Genomic DNA, 21,034 nt, shown 5'->3' on the forward strand with positions numbered 1-21,034 from the left:
ATATTTAATGCATCCCCTAATGTTTTGAATTTGTTATCACAGTACATAGCACAAAGAGGGGAAAAGAAATCACTCTATGTAATCTCTAGTAAAATAATTATCTATGCAATATTTATACCAAAACTTAAATGACTGTTTTGATGAGAAATTTATAACGGATGTAACATCCAAATGCCTTGATAAGACTTCACTACATATCAGTTTATTTAAAAAAAATACAAAAAAAAAGTAAACAAACAAAAAAAACATAGTACAGATGGGCCATTGGCTAGTAAGTGGATCCTGATGTGGTAAAATAGGGAACACACAGCACTAACCAGGAATTAAAATGTTTTTCATTTCCCATTTTCATTTTTCTAACACATACGTTCATTTATTGTATTGTCTTTAATTTTATCTTTATTGTTAAAAGTACTACGATGTCCCCCTTTCCCTCCATTGACTCCCTCCTTCCTGTTCCTGCGCCCTCCCCAGGCCTTCACCATACTACTGTCTGTGTCCATGGTTATGCATGTAAGTTCTTTGGTTAACCTCTTACATACATTCATTTCTATCTAGCTATTAATGATTCGTAGGAAGTTATGTTTGCCTTCAGTCAGAGTTCAACCTATGAAATGCTGTTTAACTTATCCATAAACGGTTGGATAAATTATTTTCTACCCCTTATAACAGCGATTTTTCAATCTTTTTCATCTCATGGTGCACGTAAACTAATTACTATATATATTCTTTGGTGCAGCACACCAAAGAATATATTTTTGCTGATCTGACAAAAAAAAAAAAGGTATAATTTTGATTCACACAGGACAGTTATTTATTGGCTGTTGGCATTTTTTTTTTTTTTTTCAATCAAAGGGAAAAGAGGGAAAAGAGGTCAGTGGCCCTGTAAATAGTCAGGTATTGCATGTTTTAAAAATTTTTGTGGCACACTGGTTGAAAAATTGCTGACCTACAAGGTGATTCCTTGCTGTGGCTACAGGTAAAATAACTTTCTCCTCCCAATTTTGAAAGTATATATAGGAAACTATCAGTATAGACAGAGTAGTACGATCTGGGAAGGATGGCTGGCTGTTTTCTTTCTTTCCTATTTATTTTTAAGAATGGCTAGTGTAATCAGGAAAGCTACCTATATTTTTGAGTTCCTGCTTATCTTCAAGGATGGACCTGACTAGCACGTAGGAAGCTCCTGTATTTAGCAGAGCCATTCTAAAAATCCCATCCCATTACAGACTGAGTTCAGGTTAACACCGTCAGAGGCATCACGAGTAACAAAGTCCGGTTCCATCAGAGGCCCTTTATCCTGCATAAGAGACCTGTACACTATGGGCGACCCAGGCTAATGTTAACCAGCTACAGCTGGCTCAATGCTATAAAAAGAGCTAATGAAAACACAAATGCTTAACTCTCCATTCCACTTCAGCCAGTAAGTCAAAGCCACACAAAGACAGCCCTTTCCAAACGCTCTGTGAATGAACTGGGGGCCTGGTTCTCTGAAGTTGTTTACTGAACAGTGTGTGCAGGGACTTGCTGAGCAGGGGGGTGGGGAGAGGGCAGGAATCACATGATCTATCAGTGCACAAAGCCAACTTTCCAGACGATCTTGGACTTAGTTCTCCAACAAATGGGGAAAATAAAAAATTTTCAAGAGTTGGGCCAGAATACTTTCAGCTATTTCTTAAGCACACACACATACACACACAGAGACACTTTGAGTACTTGGGTTTCTGTTATGAATATCATTACATTTGTGATAAATACATTCAGATATTCTAAACTCTTAAGAAGCTGTAAATAACTTCTTACTAAGTGACTTACTTTCTAAGATGACACAAACCTCAGAGGAAGAAATGATCACTATTTTAATTCTTTACACAGCTATAAAAAAGGGCAGACTTTTAGTTACTGCTAAAAGGGACCGTGGTGATTTCCCCCCATCTTTTCATCTCACAAATTAATACACCGACGCTCAGAGAATCTTTAGCTGCCGCAGACCACACTTCTTAGCCGCATAAAGAACCCGTGTCCTGGGGCCACACCTGCTTCTCTACTCCACCTTATGCTGGACGTGGCTAAATGAACATGACCAAGAATAAAATGAACGGAGCGCCTGCATTATTTCATAATATCATGGGTTTTGATCTAACTCAGCCTTTTAATGTTATGAAGTTACTTGTGGCATCAACTAAAAATTTAGGGACTTACTAACTTTTCCATGTTATTAAATAGGTTGAAAGTGTTACTCAATAGTGAGCCATTTGGCTACATGAAAGGGTTTTGCCTGGGACATGCAGTGCTGACACTCAGTGCCTAAGACATTGTCCTGCAGAGCAGGTAGTAATTCCTATGTCATCACCACTACTCCCAGCGGCTCCAGTCTTGTACTTCCATCTGCCGATGCAACAAAGAATGCACCAGGGTATCTGCATTTCCACATTCAGTTGGGGCACAACGTTTGAATTCATGTCATGTCAGACACCAAACCACAGATTCAGGAAGCTCAGAGGATACCAAGCAGGAAAATGCAAACAACAAAAGCAAAGCAAAAACCCACATGTAGATATATAATTTTCAAAATTACAAAAATAAAAGGAAAGAAAGATTTTAAAAAAATACTGAAAAAGCCAGAGTAAAAAAAACTATCTTACTTATAAAGGAACGCAGCTATTAATTACATGTGATTTCTCAAAAACCATGTATAAAAGAAGAAAGTGGAGTGAAATATTTAAAGTGTTGAGAGAAAAAAATCCACAAACCTAGCAGTCTGTACTTGGTGAAATTATCCTTCAAAAGTGAAAAAGAAATAGTTTCTCAGACAAACAAAAATTTGGGGACTTTGTTACCAGTAGAACTGCTTTACAAGAAATGTTAAAAGAAGCTCTTCAGAGAGAAGAAAATAAAATAGGTCAGATTGTCCCACATAAATATATCTTACAAATGCATGTGTAAATATGTTCATATGTGTGTTTATATATAAGTGAAAAGAACAACAATAATGATATAAGGGATGGAGAAAAGGAATTAGAATCATTTTGTTTAAGGTACTCATACTGCCTGTGAAGTGGCCGGTGTTATTTGAAAGTGAAGTTGGATTAGTTATAAATATACATTGCAAATTCTAGAGTAATCACTAAAAAAGTTTAACAAGTATAACTGATAATGTTAAGAAAATAGGGAAAATTAAATAATATAACATGTTCAATTAAACCATAAAAGGCAGAAAAAGAGTGGAGGACAAAAAAAAAAAAATAGAACAAGTGCAACAATAGAAAACAATAATGAATGTGGTAGATATTGCTAATCCAAATATTGCTAATCACTTTTAATTTTAATGGTCTAAATGCATCAATTAAAAGATAGAGACTGTCAGATTAGATAAAAAAAAAGATGACCCAGCTGAAACCAGTTTGGCTCAGTGGATAGAGCGTCGGCCTGCGGACTGAAGGGTCCCGGGTTCGATTCTAGTCGGGGGCGTGTATCTTGGTTGCTGGCACATCCCCGGTGGGGTGTGTGCAGGAGGCAGCTGATTGATGTTTCTCTCTCATCGATGTTTCTGACTTTCTGTCCCTCTCCTTTCCTCTCTGTAAGAAAATCAAGAAAATATTATATATATATATATATATATATATATATATATATATATATATATATAAAATGACCCAGCTATATGCTGTTTATGAGAAATCCACTTTAATATAAAGGTACATAATATATATTAAAAGTAAAAGGATAGAGAAAATATAGGTAGTTCCCCCTTATACACTGTTTCACTTTCTGCGGTTTTGGTTACCTGTGGTTAACCTCAGTTCAGAAATATGAAACAGAAAATTCTGGAAATAACTCATAAGTTTTAAATATGTGTTTTAAAATTGATTTTTTAGAGAGAAGAGGGAGAGGGAGGGAGAGAAACATCGATATGAGAAACATCGACAGGCTCTCTCTCATATGTAGCCCGACGAGGGATTGAACCCACAACCTGGGCATGTGTCCTGACTGGGAATCAAACTGGTGACTCTTCCGTGCATAGGATGGCACTCCACCAATTGAGCCACACTGGCCTGGCCTCATAAGTTTTAAACTGCTCTGGCCAGGACATGAATCCTCCCTTTGTCTAGAGTCTCCACACTGCATATGATACCCTCCTATTAGTTACATAATAGCCATTTTGGCTATCATTTTGATTGTCACAGTATCACCGTGCTTGAGTTCAAGAAACCCTGATTTTACTTAGGAATAGACCCAAAGTAGATACAAGAATAGTGATGCTGGCAATTTGGATATGCCAAAGAAAAGCCGTAATGTGCTTCCTTTAAGTGAAAAGGTGAAGGTTCTCAACTAAATAAGAAAAAAATCATATGGCGAGACTGCTAAGATCAATAGTAAGGATGAATCTTTTAGCTGTGAAATTGTAAAGAAGAAAAAAATGTGTTAGTTTTGCTGTTGCACCTCAAACTGTAAAATTTACAACTACAGTGCATGATTAGTTGAGATGCAAAGGCATTCAATTAGTGGGTGGAAGACATCTATATATATAAAAGGATAATATGCAAAGTGTCCCCTTGGGAGTTCCATTGAAAGTTGGATCTTTCACTGTGACCACCAGGGGGCGGGCAGAACGAAGGAAGGCCCCGACCAGCAGCCAGGGAAGGGAAGCCCTGGCCAGCAGCCAGAAGGCCCTGATTGGCCTCGATCACTAGCCAGGCCTAGGAACCCAATCCGTACACGAATTTTGTGTACCTGGCCTCCAGTATATGTATAATTTGGTGCTATCTGGCTTCAATTTCAGGCATCTACTGGGGTTCTTAGGATGTATCCTCTGCTGATAAGGGGGAACTATTGACCCATGCTAATCTAATAATGGTTATAATAGCATTAGAGGCCCAGAGCACAAATTCGTGTACCGGTGGGGTCCCTCAGTCTGGCCGGTGTCCTCTCCCAATCCAGAATCCCTTGGGGGATGTCAGAAAGTTGGTTTCAGTCTGATCCCTGCAGGCCAGGCTAAGGACCCCACCAGTGCATACTTTAAAGTGAAGAAAGTTATAAGAGATAAAGAAGGATCCTATATAATAAAAGGCTAATATGTAAATCAATTGAACAGTGAAATGACGGTTCACTATGATGCATTCTGACCACTAGGGGGCAGATACTCAATGCAGAAGCTGCCCCTTGTGGTCAGTGTGCTCCCACAGGGGGAGCACCGCTCAGCCAGAAGCTGGCGTATGCAGCAGTAGTGGCGGGAGCCTTTTCCGCCTCTGTGGCAGTACTAAGGATGTCCAACTGCCTAAGCCATCAGTCAGACATCCCCCTAGGGCTCTTGGACTGTGAGAGGGTACACCCTGAGTGCATGAATTTCATGCATTGGGCCTCTAGTATTATATAATGATAAAGGGGTTAATTCTCCAAGAAGACATAACTATTCTTAATGTGTATCTGCTTAATAGCAGAGCATCAAATTACATGATACAAAAACAGATAGTATAGTAAGGAAAGATAGGTAAGTCCACTATCATCATTGGAGACTCAACACCCCTCTTCTCAGAAATGAACAGATCCCGCAGGCAGAAAATCAGCAAGAACACTGTTGAACTCAACTACACACACTATCAATCAAATGAATGTAACTGATATCTATAGACCAACCAGGGCTGCCTACACATTCTTCTCAGGCTCACATGGAACATTTACCAAGACAGACCAAAGTCTGGACCATAAAACACATCTTAACAAATTTAAAATAATAGAAACTATTCAATGTTTGCTCTTAGTGGAATTAAAATCTGAAGACAAGTTTATTTTGTTAAAATAAACAAAAGTGGAAACACAACTTACCAATAAGCGTGCAATTCAGCAAAAACAGTCCTTAGAGCAAGAATGCTAAACTCAAAGGCTAACATGGGCCAAATAAAGGTTTAAGTTTATGTGGCTACAAAAAAACAAAAGCCTCAACTTTCATAGAAACGTAGGTTTATTTCTATAGAGACATGCTGAATACAAAGGGCTGAAATATCAATAAATGAGAAATTGTTAACATAAAATAATAGAACATTTTAATAAAATTTATTATTTTTCTTGAACATTAATTTACCAGACACCGAATAACCGCACAAACTAATAAGCATAACACAAATAAACCTATTTTTCTTATTCTCCAAAAGCGAAATATTTCCTGTTGCGCACACCAAACAATTCAGTACAAGACTGATGACGTGGCCATCGGCTGCTAAAATATTTGCTGCTGGTGTTAAGTGAAAAGAAGTGGCGTGCCTATGCGTAAGGGAAATAAATGTAGCACGATTATAGTCATCAGCCATCAGTGAACGTTGTAGCTTGTTCTTAATAACTAGAGGCCCTAAGCACAGAGGTTCAGGCAAGAATGGGCCTTTTTTCCCCTGGCTGCGGCACCCCCTTTGTTCTGGTGGAGCTGCCTTTTCGCTCTAGCCCGGAGCCATCTTTCCACTTTCCCACGCTGCTCAGAGGCCCCAAGTGGCTGGGGTGGTGTGGAATGTCCCATCCAGGTCACTGGGCACCTGCGTATGCAAATTAACTCACCATTTTTGTTGGGTTAATTTGCATACTCACTTCTGATTAGCTGGTGGTTGTTGCAAAGGTAAGGTCAATTAGCATGCTACTCTTTTATTAGTGTAGATTATGTATAACAGGATATTGTAAAAATTAAGTTACAAAATTTTTATTAAAACGTTTCTTTCATACTGTTATATTGGCTGGGTCGCAAAAATAGTAGTTGCGGGCCACAAGTTTGACATGCTTGCCTTAGGGAAATGTATACTATCGAATGTGTATATTATAAAACAATAACCTAAAATCAGTAATTTAAGTTCTTACCTTAAGAAACAATAAAAGATCAAACTAAGTCCCAAGTAAACAGAAGAAAAGAAATAATAAAAATTGGAGCAGGGGAGTTTCAAGATGGCAGCAGAGTAGGTGGTCTTTCTTGCACCTCCTTGCAGAGTCCAACTGGCAATAAACTACATTGTGGAGCGTTCACCCTGAATTACCAACTGAAGAACAGCTGAAAGGCAGCCTTTAAACAAGGAAGGTCAGACACCACCTCAAGACTGGTAGGAAGGGCAGGATCACGGGAGGGGCTGGCCCAGCTCCCACAGGCACAGGCAAAGGCTGTGGAGGGACATCCTGGCTGCAGGTCGGGGGTGGGAAGGGGTGAGGGGGCAGGATTCCCACGAAAGAGGAGTGACGCCTGGACCTGGCCCCCAGGATGGGCTCTCTAGTCCAGAGTGCCAGAGGCCACATAGATCCAGTGTTGAAAGGCAACAGGGTGCCACTTTTTAAATAAAGGGCCAGCGCACAGGAATGTATTGGCAGCCACTTACCCTGGGCTTGCTGGAGGAAGGGTGGTACAAACTGGATTTGCCTGGGGAGATTCTGGGTGGGAGGCACTGGGGGAGACATGAGAGAGCTGCTGCTGGGATACCGGTGCAGCCCCTCCCCACAACCCTTCCCACACTGCAGCAGCCATTTCTCCCACTTTCCTGGCTGTGCAGGGAAGAAACTGGTGCTTTCCCCTCATGGGAGAGCTGACAGAAGCTTCCAGCAGACCCCACTGGCCTGCCCACGAGGGCCTGGCCCTGCCCAGGTCAGGGAAATATCCTGGACAGACTCAGGTGTGCCTCTGGGATGGGATACACACCCACCATCTTTCCTGAAGTATGAATGGCACCCTCCTTCCCCATGGGAGATCCAGAGGAAAAGACGCAGGTGGAGAGGGGTGCTCACTACGCCGCCCCCCCCCCCACTCTCTTGGTGAACTTTAAGAAAGAGATTGGCAGCAATACTGTGATAGTAGGGGACTTTGGCACCCCACTATCGTCACTGAATAGACCGCCCAGACGAAAAATCAACAAGGAAACATGACCTTAAACACACTGGATCAGATGGATTTAACTGATATTTTCAGAACATTTCATCACAAAGCTGAGAATATACATTCTTCCCAAGTACACAGGGAACATTCTCAAAGACTGACCACAAACTAGGACACAAAATAAGTCTTAACAAATTCAAGAAGATTAAAATCATATAAAGCCTCATCTAGGATCACAATGGCATGAAACTAGAAATAAACTACAATTTAAAAAACCCTCAAACACATGGAGGCTTACTATAAGCAGGTTATTAAACAATGAATTGGTTACCAAGGAGATAAAAAGGAAACAAAAAATTACCTGGAAATTAATGAAAATGAACACACAACCACCCCAAATCTATGGGGCACAGCAAAAGCATTCTGATAGGGAAGTTCATAGCATTACAGGCCTACCTCAAGAGACAAGAAATAAACTATATAACCCCACCACCAAAAGAATCAGACTAAGAACAAGAAAAGATTAAAAATGGAACCGCCTTTTGAACCAGAAATCCCATTTCTGGGTATATATTCTAAGAATCCCAAAACACTAATCAGAAAGAATATATGCACCCCTGTGTTCCTAGCAGCATTATTTACAATAGCCAAGATCTGGAAACATCCCTAGTGCCCATCAGTAGATGAGGGGATAGAAATGCTACAGTTTGCATTACACCAGGGGATACTCTGCAGCTGTGAAAAAGAAGGAACTCTGACCTTTTGCATGAGCAAGACTGGACCTAGATATTATTATGCTAAGTGAAATAAACCAGATCAAGAAAGGCAAATACCGTATGATCTCACTAATAAGTGGAATCAAATGAACAAAATAAACTGACAAACAAAATAGAACTAGTGGCATGGATACATGGAACAGACTGACAAATGTCAGAGAGGAGGCGGGTGGGGGACTGGATATTAGACAGTGTAGGGATTAAACAGCATATACACACAGTGCATGGGCACAGAGAAGTGTGCTGAGGGCAAGGGAAGCGGGGGCTGTGAAGGTGGGCAAAGGGGAGAAAACAGGCGGGCATCTCAAAGTATCAACAATAAAAACAAACAGCCCTGATGGACAAATCAATTAGACATTAAAACCAAAGCAGCCCAGATGGACAAACCCACTCGACATTACATATGGGAGGGATTTTTATTCAAACACAGACCACCAGTCAAAGATAAAGCCAGTTAACTCTACAGTGATCTCGACTCCAGAGATTTTAACCCAACACCCTAACCTTTACTGCTTCCTTGGTGACATTAGAGACATACTGTAGCCTACAGGAAATCTTTTAGGACATAAAGTACCCCCAAGATTTCACTTAGCACACTTGCAGCTAGCTGACCTGAAGACCACTGTGTATGTCTGACATACTTCAACAACTAAGCCCCAGCTTAGCACTAACTGTGTACACATGTCCTAAGAGAGAAAGGACATGTGTGGTAATTTAGTATTTCCTATCCCCAAAGCGGCATAATGTCATCTAAGGTCAATAGATCATCTCTATCAAAACTATTGATTTACTGCAAAATTGACAAGCTGATCCTAATTTTATATGTAAATTTTAAGAGACTCAAAACTCCCAACACAATCTTGAAAACATACTATAAAGTTATAGTAGTTAAAATTATTATGGTCCTGGCATAAAGATAGACATACAGATTAGTACAAGAGAACTGAAAGTGCAGAAATAAACACTTGGATTATGATCAACTGATTTTTGACAAGAGTGCCAAGAAAATTCCACAGAGAAATAATAGTTGTTTTAGCAAATGGGGCTAGGCCAACTGGATATACACATGCAAAAGAATGAAGTTGAGCCCCTGCCTCACACTACACACAAATATTAACACAAATGGATCATAGACACAAATGTAAGAGTAAAAACTATAAACTCTTAGAAGAAAACATCAGAGTAAAACTTTATAACCTTGGATTGAGTAATAGTTTCTTAGATATGACACCAAAGGTATAAATGACAAAAAAGAAAAAAAAGAAAAATAGACATGTTAGACATCATCAAAATTATAAACTTTTTTGTTTCAAAGGATACTATAAAAAAAGAGTAACCAACAAACAAATGAATCCCAAGAATGGGAGAAAAAATATATATGGGACTTATATCCAAAAACAAAAACAAAAACAAAAAACCTTACAATTTAACATCAACAAAAAGAACAAATAACAACCACCAAAAAAGAAAAAAGGACTCGAAGAGGCATTTCTTCGAAGAAATATACAAATGGCCAAGAAGCACATGAAAAGATGCTCAACATCATTAATCCTTAAGGAAATGCAAACCAAGCCACAGTGAGATACCACTTCTCATCCACGTGGATGGCTATAATAAAACAACAGACAATCATCAATATTGGTGAGGATGTGGAGAAATAGGAGCTTTCACATATTCCTGGTGAGAATGTGAAGTGGTGAAGTTTCTTTGGAAAAAAGTTTAATTCTTCAAATAATGAAATGTAGAGCTATTATACCTGCTATTCCACTCCTAGATATATACTCAAGAGAACTAAAAAACATACATCTATAGGAAAACTTGTACAAGATGTTCATAGCAGCACTATTTATATTATTCAAAAATAGAAACAACATAGATGCACATCAATTGATAAATAGTAAGCTAAATATTGTATATCCACACAATGGAATATTATTTGGCCATAAAAAGGAATGAAATACTGATACGTGGTCACAACATATATCAACCTTGAAAATATTATGCCAAGTTACAGAAGCCAGTATGGTTCCATTATATTAAATGTCCAAAACAAGCAAATCCAAACAGACAGAAAATAGATTAGTGACTGTCACAGACTGGGGGGAAGGTGGAGTTAGCAGTCAGTTAGTATGGGTTTTCTTTCTGAGGTCACAAAAATGTTTTAATGTTAGATTATGGTTATGATTGCACAACTCTGTAAATATAATAAAAACTGTTGAATTGTATGCTTTAAATAGGTGAACTTTATGGCATATGAGTTATCTAACAATAAAGCTCTTTTAACAGGGGGAAGAACTAACATACATTTCCTCAGTTTCTTTTTAGTTAAGTTCCAATTTCAAGATCTCTCTGCATACTCATTAAAAAACAATAATTATTAGATATCTAATTCCATGGGTTCTGATACTATTTACCCTTCACACTAAATCAGAATGTGAACAGGAAGAATGGCAAAGAATATAAAGATCTGGATGTTACTTAGTAGGATTACCAGTAGTAAGACAGGACTGAGAAGAAGATAGGGCCTAAGGATGCTGGGAAATCCTAAGGACCACCAATAGCTGTTTTGGAGAGGAAATAAGCAGAAGTTAAGAGCTGGGCAGGGAGATTAAAGGGTTTAGGACACATGAACATCGAGCCAATGATTTGAATTTATTGAGATAGCAAGAGTAAGGAAATTCTGAAAATGGGCTTCGGCATCATTTATGATGACATATTAAAAATATTATGTTCTGCTCTCATAATATCTTTGCATCACAATAAACAGAATCAAATAATTGAAAAAGAGTAATTCCAACTTTTTACAACATGAAGAAGAAATTTCAAAAATAAAGTATGAGTAACAATAAAGACCTTCTGAAAATGTGATACTAAGTAGGTCCATCAAAATCTTCCCACCAACTGGTCAAATGTGGTGGTCTGTATCTAACAAGCTGAATAAAAGAGTCTACTACCCCAGCACATACAAAGGCTAATCATTACAAAGGCCTCTAACATCACATCCACTATCTACTAGATCATCCTCCTCACTCTACTTTAATACTGGGCCATTTTCTTCTTTAAAAAAAAATATATTTTATTGATTTTGTACAGAGATGAAGGAGAGAGATAGAGAGTTAGAAACATCAATGAGAGAGAATCATCGATCAGCTGCCTCTTGCACACCCCCTACTGGGGATATGCCCGCAACCAAGGTACATGCCGTTGACCGGAATCGAACCCGGGACCCTTCAGTCCCCAAGCCGACGCTCTATCCATTGAGCCAAACCGGTTTCAGCAAATACTGGGCCATTTTCAACATCAGGAGTCTGGGGTGTCTTCAATGCTCCAGACAAAGATAAAAACACCAGCACATTCAATATGGGACCCAGCAGTAGGGCTGTTTTTTGCAGCATGTTTATAGCAGAGAGTGTCAATACCTCCATCATTTAGAAGGCAGTGGTCACATTTCACACATGAATTTACATAAATGTTTGTTTTCTAAAGTAAATCAGCACCAAACTCCTTCTTAATGAGTAGGATGAAGGTGAGGGCGAAAGCGAAAGTGGCAGAACGCATAGAACAAAAAACCAGTATCACTCACACTTCCACTGCAACCAGACAACTAACTCAATACTAATACCGATAACTATTTGTAGTTTGTCTTTTCTTTGCTTATTTTAGGTTTCTAAAACTGTCACAATGTTCTTCATCAGTATCTTATGATTTTGAAGTATTCCCACTTGCTTTTAAAGAGCTAGTGAGCCATTCTCTTTTAAGTGTTTATTGTAAGGGAAGCAGTATGCTAAACTCTTTACATACATAATCTCCTTACCCTTGCTATTTAATGAATTCAAATCACCTTTTTATCATCAGCTCTGTGTTCATGTGTCTTAAATAAACCCTTTAATCTCTGTTGCCCAGCTCAAGAACCTTTATTATGGGAAGTATAATAAGTATAGTTCCAATTTCACAAATAAAGAAATGTACTTTGCCCCAAGTCTCTCTGCTAAGTGTGAAGTCAACATGTGAACCCAAAGCAGTCTGATCCTAAACCTTCTTCTGCTCTATTAACATCCTGCTTCCACCTACATGCATTTTTGAAAGAAAAACGGTACTTCTATTGGAAACAGGAGACAGAAGTGCCCTCGCTGTAGTTTTGTTTAACGCTAGACATTCTCACTCCCGTGCACATCAATGAGAATTTGCTATCAAACTCGTCCCTCCTGCTGGCCTCCCACTCATGTCCATCTCTCCGTGAGCTCCGCCCATCCTCACCAGGTCCCTGCACCTTTTGTTTATAAAGACACCAGGGAATTCCTTGGCAATCCCCTGCATGTTTCCAGTCCTTATTGTGTTAGGCTTCTTTGCAGCACCGTACCTATCTGCCCACTCCCACATGTGAAATACCCCCCATCCTGAGTGCCTGCCACAACACATGTGGGTTTTTATCTTGTATCACTAGCCCTTCCCCTTTAGTCTCTTCTTCGGTTTGTGTCTACTTTTCCCTGAATGTGACCATGTCCATTGTCCTGGCTTTAGACAGTTCCTAGTTGTGACAGAACACTTCTGGAAGGGCTGCAGAGGGGAGAAGTTGGGGGATCCGTCTATGATGAGAGGAGCTGGATACCCTCCAGTGCCTTTGGAGCTCAGTACCATGGACAAATACAACCTACTCACATCAATGCACATACAAATACACACACTGACCAGCTGTGGGCAGAAAACCACCAAATATTTATCTCCAACTCAAAACCCTTCTCTGAGTTTGAGATCTGTATATCCAACTTTTTTATCTGACATCTGTTGTTAGATGTCTCATAGGAACACAACAGCCCCAGCTGTGCTTCCCAGTGCTGCCACATGAGACGCAGGAGCCTGGGTGGCTTATTCCTGGGTCTCTGCTTCCACTGGGACCCCTCTTCCCTAACCATTCTCCATCCAACAGGTTAAGCTGCCTTTCAAACAGGTAAACCTTATTTTGGGTCACACTGCAGCCTGCACACTGCGGCTGGCCTGATCCTCTGGGCTCGCCTGATGGCCATGCACCTGCCCACATGTCTTCTTCCTCCTGCCCAGGAAGTTGTGGAGGTATTCTCTCTTCCGCATGAAGTTCTCTTCTTACCGAACATTCACTTATAGTTCACGTGTCATTTTAAATAATACTGCCTTAGAACACCTGTCCTTGAATCCTCCAAACTAAATGCTGTCCCTTTTCCACTGGTCTTTCTCATGGTGTTCCACTTTTTCTTACTAGAGCATTTATCACAGCTTATAATCATCAACGTTATCTGTTTTTAATGTTCTGTGTGGGGGCTCCATGGGTGGCGAGGATAATGTCTGGTCTTGTTAACCACTGCAGAACCAGAACCTGGTCCAGGAAAATGGGGGATACTTTTTCTTAGTGAAAAAGAGGAAAAAATATAAGACAAGAGACTAAAGGAAGGGTTAAAAGATTAAAACAGAGATTAAAACATCAAGGTAAAGAAAAAGGAAAATGTGTTTCCTGAATTCAGTTCAACGAATTTCCATTAAACTGCTACCTTAGAAGGTTCTGTCCTTCTGGCCTTCTGTCCAAATGCATGGACACCGAGCAAACTCTGAGCCCTCACAGAAGACGAACTTCCACTGAAAACATTCTGCAGTGTCGTGCAGGGAAGATCATGCATCTCTAAGGGTTAAGTTAAACTATACTTGTCTCTAAGTTAAATGTCTCAAGGACAAAGGAAGTGAATGTTTCAGAAAGGGAGAAGGAAAGCAGTGTTTAATGGCAATTCCCTAGGACCGGGAGCAAAGTAATCTGGTGTAGATCAGCAATTTTCAACTGCTGGGCTGCAAGAGGCACACTGGTGAGCCACAAGAATTTTTAAAGCTGTAATAGCCATGTAGTCAGGGGCACTGACCTCTTTCCCCTTAGGTAGTCAAATAAAACAATGACAACCGCCATCACAGCAATAGCTGCCTGGTGTGAATGAATCAAAATCAGACCTTTTTTTTTTTTTTTTGTCAGACTGGCCAAAAATGTATTTTTTGATGCGTTGTAAAAAGCCTGTGGTCTTATTAGTCAAGCATTTATTTAATATCCATTTAACATGCAGTGGATCTAGATAAAGATGTTTTGGGGCTCTAAACTGACCCCCTAGCTTAATGGTTATGGAGTGCTTCTGGATTGGTTTTTTATTACCTTTGATTTTAGTGATTCATAAAACTTAAACTATTGTTGGTTACGTTGACCTAACACCTCGAGAAACCTGGTAGAAATGTTTTAACAGCCTGAGTTAAAAGAAGTCGCCAAGAACGATGGACAGAAGACTCTCACATATTAGGTTTCTAAAATCTGAAGTATATTTTTGCTCATGTTTCACAGCTCAGAGGACATGAGCCTTTTGTCTGAATTTATCTGACCGTGTTCAGGACCAGCTGGCTTGAAATAAGTTTCCTTTAATTTCAAAGTTGGCAAACATTGTGCAGTCTGCCATCAGACGATAAGCCCTCACTGATCTCAGAAAAGTGATTGTAGAACACTGGGAACTACTTAGCACCCTGATTGACTTCTACAATCAAGGTGCTAAATAGTTATAATAAAACTCATCCTAGTATTTCACCGGGAATCATCTGACCTGGTTGAGCAGGGGAGAATTAGTGTGGCAAAAAGTACATATCATAACACAGAGTTGTTTTGGTTTTCACAGACCTTAATTTCTTCCGACATAGTAATATTCTGATCAAAGCTGTCTTTCAGTTCACTGAGAGATCTTTCAGGTACAAGAGAGCAGACTTAGAGCTGTTTTCGGTGGTAAGGGGTCACACTGAAATGTCCCTCTGTGTCTGCTGTACTTGTGCCTCTAGACAAGCTTAACACAAATGTGTTACATAGGGTGTCACTCAAATTTGTCCATGATCAAGAAGTAATGGGTAGAAATTGCAGGCAGAAAAGAAAGGGATCTTCCAAGGTATATACCTAAGACTTCTAATAATGTTTTCTCTTATAGACAGGCAGTCCTCGGGTTACGTCAGAGATCTGTTCCTACGGTGTGACGTAACTTGATTTTCGCCATAAGTTGAAACCCACTTACATAAGCACCAATGTCACTCACATGGAGCACATACACAGCAGTAAGAAAGTGAAACGTTAAAAAAATTTTAAAAGAAAGATTCCTGACCTTTACTTGTGGCAAATAAATAATAAAAAACATAAAGCACATATATACATATGTAGAAAAGACAGATTAAAAAAAATAAATAAATACTGTAAATGGGAGATGGCGAAATAACCACGAAACTATTAATATGTAAGTCGAATCTGATGTAACCTGAGGACTGCCTGTACATGGTATATGTGTTGCATAAAACAGCCTACATTAGAAAACATTGTTAAATAATTCCCAAAGTCAGATAATTTAATGTGCACAAGAGGGGCGGGGTCACTCAGCGTGACCTGCACCCTCTCACAATCCAGGACCCCTCGGTGGATGTCCTACTGCTGGTTTAGGCCTGGTCCCACAGAGATCTGCAGGGATCAGGCCTAAATCAGCAGTCAGACATCCCTCTTGCAATCCGGGATTGTTGGCTCTTAATGGCACGCCTGCCTGCCTGTCTGATTGCCCTTAACAACTCTGCCTGCCCGATCATCCCGACAGTCTGATCATTATATTGATAGTTGCAAATGAAGCCAGAAAATATTAGTTATTAGTTATACACTATGGCCATTTGTACTCAAAAACTATCTCAGATGCCTTGTCCTCAATGGTCAAAGGCTACGGTCTTCTGTCTAAAGCTCCTTTTCCCGCACAGTCCGTGTAACTCTCCCCATGGCCTGGGCCCTTAGGATGACTTAACATCTCCTGCTGCCTCAGGATGACTTAACTTCTAAGTCAGCCTCAATCTAAGGACAGCGTGGTTCTAACTCAATTTTCTCCCTTTTTGGCATCAACATCTCTACAACCCTGTCATTTTGGGATTCATTATGTTTTTCTTTTTGTTCATCAATATAATTGTCAGTAAATAGGGACCTCTCTGAGGCTCAGTTTTCTCAGCTGTAAAATGGAACTCTATCCTCCGCATTATACAACTGCATGTGCACTACAAGAAATAAACCATGCAAAAAGCATTTCATGGCATCCAAATAACTGTGTTTTTGTTTTTTTTGTTTTTTTTTAAGTTTATGCTTGGCCTTCTCTCAGTCTTCCACAAGCATAGTCACATCCCATGTCCCAGTGTGTGTTCTAAGGTACAAATCCAAAAAAATTCATGTTCTGGACCACTGACAGCAATTCGTCACACTCTAGCTTCCAACTTGCTCAACTCGTAAAACAAGTACTACTGAAGGAGCTGCAGGGACACAGCCTCCGAGATGTTGCTGTTTGTGATTACTCATAAGGAAGCAACCTGGCTGTCAGTTTTATCTGGTCTTCTCATCACTGTGACTCAGTTCCCGCTGTCCCCATCTCCTCAAAGTGTGTGGCTGGTGCTGGCCTGGGAAAGCTTACCTAGGTCCTAACTGCCGAGCTTGCTCAGTGTTACCTTCTCCAAAACCTCACACTGGGTATATGCCATAACAAGCAAAGCAAAACGAAAACTGTCTAATCTTAACTATTTCAGATCATTCTATTTGGATTTACCACAGAATTAAGTCAAAGAGAACAAGGCTGGCCTATAGTACAAGTCATAGTAAAAACTTTAAATCTGATAGAATGTTTATGCATTTCACACAGGTAAATATTTTTTTTCTATAATCCAAAAGAAATATTCTCTAACTCCACACCTAAAGGAGACATTTTGAAATTCACAGTACTTTCAACTCAGAGGCCATACACTTGAAGAGAATTCATAATGAATACAGAAGTGTTCCTTGTTGCTCCTTTTGAATAGCACCAGAAGGCACCATTAAAATAGAATGATTATTATTTCTATAATATGTTTTCTTATTATGAGTAGGTAGAAAAAATGATTGCTGAACTGGCATCTATACTTTTAAGTTCTCTTCTGTTGTAAATCCTTATTAGTGCTCCAAGGGCAGCTTCACATAGAAAGAAAGATGACCTTAAATGGTTATGCCAAGGCTCTGACATAAAGAAAGAAACTTCCGTCAACAATGTGTCTATGGCAATGTGAAAAAATGTACAGCCAGGAAGAGCCTACACCTGAGAAGAAAAAAAGATCTCATTCTCTCTGTTCAAACGAGCAAAAGTGACCTGAATCACTGGCCTTGATTATGTATGTATTCATCCAGCAGTACTGTCCAGCGAGGTGGCCACTAAACACATGAAGCTACTTACAATAAGTTAATTGAAAGTAAGTACAATTTAAAATTGGGTTCCCCAGCCCAGCTAGCTAAGTGCGCAATAACCCTGTGTAGTCAGTGGTTACCTCACTGGGTAGCACCAATTCACATCTTTGCAGAAAGCTCTGCTAAGTAGCGCTGTATAGATGAAAGCGGTGTCTGAAAGGCTAGATTAGTCTGCTAACTGTTATTTACTCAGGTTGTAAGAGATGTGAAATTCGATAGATATATAGTGAGTGGTCTTTTTAGGTAAGGTAGCCACATCGTTTTACCTGGAACCCTTCAGGCCACAGGCCGGCACTCTATCCACTCAGCCAAACCAGCTAGGGCAAGGGTAACCACATCTTGGCTTTTCTACAACAATTCTAGTATATCTTGTATTTGTATTACTTGCAATAACATGACTCATTAAAGGTAAAAGGTAAACAGCACAAATGAAATTATTTTAGTAGAACTTTTTACATAAATTAATAGAATCCTTTGTCATACACCCTGGTCCCAAATGCTGATGCAAGAAAACAAACAAACAAAAACAACCCATGTATACGGTGAGGGTAGCCAGGAAACTGCTCCTGAGAAACCTCTCCTTTCTCTAAGTAACTCCAGGTACCCCCTGCCTGTGCTGTCACTCACCGGAAGCTCGGTGCCTCTGAGCTGGGAGGAGCAGCTGAGCTGCCTCCCTGCTGACCCCTGCAGGGAAGGAAGTACACTCTCTGCACCACCACTGGGACTCCAGCTCCGGACCACGTGGCAGCTCCTTGGCTTTCTACTGTGTCCAGGAGCGAGTCGCTGAGGGGCGCTTGAGATGAGCAGTGCCTGTGGGTCCAGTCTGTCCTCAGGGTGGGGAGACTGCACATAACCTGGCCAAGACACGCAAGGGAAGACGTCAGTCTGACTCACGATGGCACACACTAACAAATAATGACACTCCTAGGTAATCCTATGATGTAAATGCAGAACACTAGAAGAAAAGTGCCCAAGGTTACCTAGAAGAAAGTGGCTGAGGCAGGATTAAACCAGAACGCCTGGCCCCAAAGCCCATACTCTTAACCACTAGGCTATACTGCAGCTTCATCATCGCTGTTGCTGAAAGCGTATTTCATGAAACTAAAGCATTAATATACTTTGAGCCATATTTTAAATTGATTAGAGAACTCTTTTCACATAATTCCCTCCAGGTAATAAACCTGTATTTAAAAAGAAAAAGATTTTAGATAGAGGAAGAGAGAAAGAGAGAGATATCGAGAAACATCAATTAGTTGCCTCCAGCATGTGCCCAGACCGGAATCGAACCTGCCACCTTTTGGTGAATGGGAGGGATGCTCCAACCAAGCCAAGGGAGATTCTGCTTGATTACACTTATACCAAACAGGATGAAAATCTGTCTGCTTTTCTCTATGTTCCCTCATGCTGTCTGTCACGCTCAGCATTCCATTTAGTGCTGAACCAAGTAACTTGGCAACCTGTGCCAGGTGCACTGAAAGCAAGGAGCTCGGAGGGGTCCCAGGAATGCACTTCATGCTCACAGCAAGGGAAGGCTGGTGGTTCCCTAAACTCAATTTGGCAGATGATCAAGGCTCGGGGCCAATAAAATGCCAAAAACAATCTCCAATTTATAATCTCAAGTTTATGCAGCTCTTTTTATCCCAAGTGATACAGATATTGTGAAAAAGAAACATGCAACTACACTAATAAAAGAGAAACATGCAAACTGACTATACCTCCGCTACATCCACCAGCCAGTAAGAGCAAGTATGCAAATTAACCCAACAAAGATGGCGGCAGCCACAGAGCTGGATCGAGCAGGAGGTGATGGAGGAAGCCAAGCTTTCCGCCCACCCTAGCCAGCTCACTTCTGCTAAAGGCCACAAAGTTTCAATTATACAAAGTTATATAAATCCCAGATACCTGCTTCTAGCGGGCTTTGGCCTCCGCTCAAGGAGGCGCTGAAAAAAAAAAAAAAAAAAAAAGAGAAGAAAAAACAAAGGGCTGGGAGTCATCAGCCCCTCACCAGGCTGGCCAGGCACCCCAGCGGGGACCCCAACCCTGAAGTGAGTGTGTCCAGCCTGAAAACGGCCCTCAGCCCCTCATGCAGGCTGCCCGCCCCCCGCCACCCATGGAGTAAGAGTTCCTGCTGGGGGTGTGGCCCGCCTGCAAACAGCCATCAGCCCCTCACCCAGGCTGGCCAGGCACCGCAGTGAGGACCCCTGCCCTGAATGGGCTGTGGCCAGCTTGAAAACAGCCCTCAGCCCCCCACCAGTGTGGCCACACCTCTCAGTGAGGACCCTCACCCCATGGCAGTATGACCAGCCTGCAAACCACCACAGGCCCCTCACCCAGGCCACCTCCCGCCCGAGGGGAACCCCCACCCTGATCCAGGACCCCCTTCAGGGCAAACCAGCTGGCCCCCACCCGTGCACCAGGCCTCTATCTATACTAATAAAAGGGTGATATGCTAATTAGACCGGGAGACCTGCCAGGAGACCTTCTGGACTTTCTTCTGGACAAAGCCATGACGGCGGGGCCAAGGTAGAGGCGGTTAGATACCAAGAGGGGAGGGGAGTTGTGGGTGATCAGGCTGGTGGGGGGCGGGGCTGTTGAGGGTAAGCAGACCAGCAGGGGGGCCAGTTGGGGGCAAGCAGGCAGTCAGTGGGAGTCAGTTGGAGGTAAGCAGGCCAGGAGGGGGACATTGGGGGCAAGCAGACCAGTGTGTGTGTGGGAAGGTGGAGACAAGCAGGCCAGCAGGTGGGGCAGTTGGGGGTGAGCACACTGGGAAGGGGGGCAGTTGGGGGTGATCAGGCTGGCAGGGGGGCATTTGGGGGCAAGCAGGCTGGTGGCAGGGGGAAGTTGGGGGTGAGCAGGCTGGCAGGCAGAGTGGTTAGGGGCAGTCAGGCAGGCAGGTGAGTGGTTAGGAGCCAGTAGTCCTGGATTGCGAGAGGTATGTCTGACTGCCAGTTTAGGCCTGATCCCTGTAAACTGGCAGTAGGACATCCTTCGAGGGGTCCCAGACTGGAGAGGGTGCAGGCCGGGCTGAGGAACACCCCCCATCCCCATGAACAAATTTCGTGCACTGGGCCTCTAGTTTTAATAATAAAAGAGAGCTTAAAAAAAGATCTTAGGTAATTATAAAATGAGAACAGAAAAAAAATCAATATTCAT

The 21,034-nt window shown here is 41.3% G+C and overlaps 1 protein-coding gene across 5 annotated transcripts in view; it reads right to left on the reverse strand.

The window, feature by feature from the left end:
- SPIDR (scaffold protein involved in DNA repair) overlaps positions 1-21,034 on the reverse strand; it is a 244,793-nt gene that overhangs the window by 53,579 nt on the left and 170,180 nt on the right. For all 5 annotated transcript variants that reach the window (XM_036437422.2, XM_045581533.1, XM_045581534.1 and 2 more), the window contains one exon: positions 18,509-18,735. In XM_036437422.2, coding sequence (XP_036293315.2) covers positions 18,509-18,735 — 227 coding nt within the window. The remainder of the gene's footprint in view (positions 1-18,508; positions 18,736-21,034) is intronic.

Source organism: Pipistrellus kuhlii, unplaced genomic scaffold (genome assembly GCF_014108245.1).
Source record: "Pipistrellus kuhlii isolate mPipKuh1 unplaced genomic scaffold, mPipKuh1.p scaffold_m20_p_14, whole genome shotgun sequence".
NCBI classification, from domain to species: Eukaryota; Metazoa; Chordata; class Mammalia; order Chiroptera; family Vespertilionidae; genus Pipistrellus; species Pipistrellus kuhlii.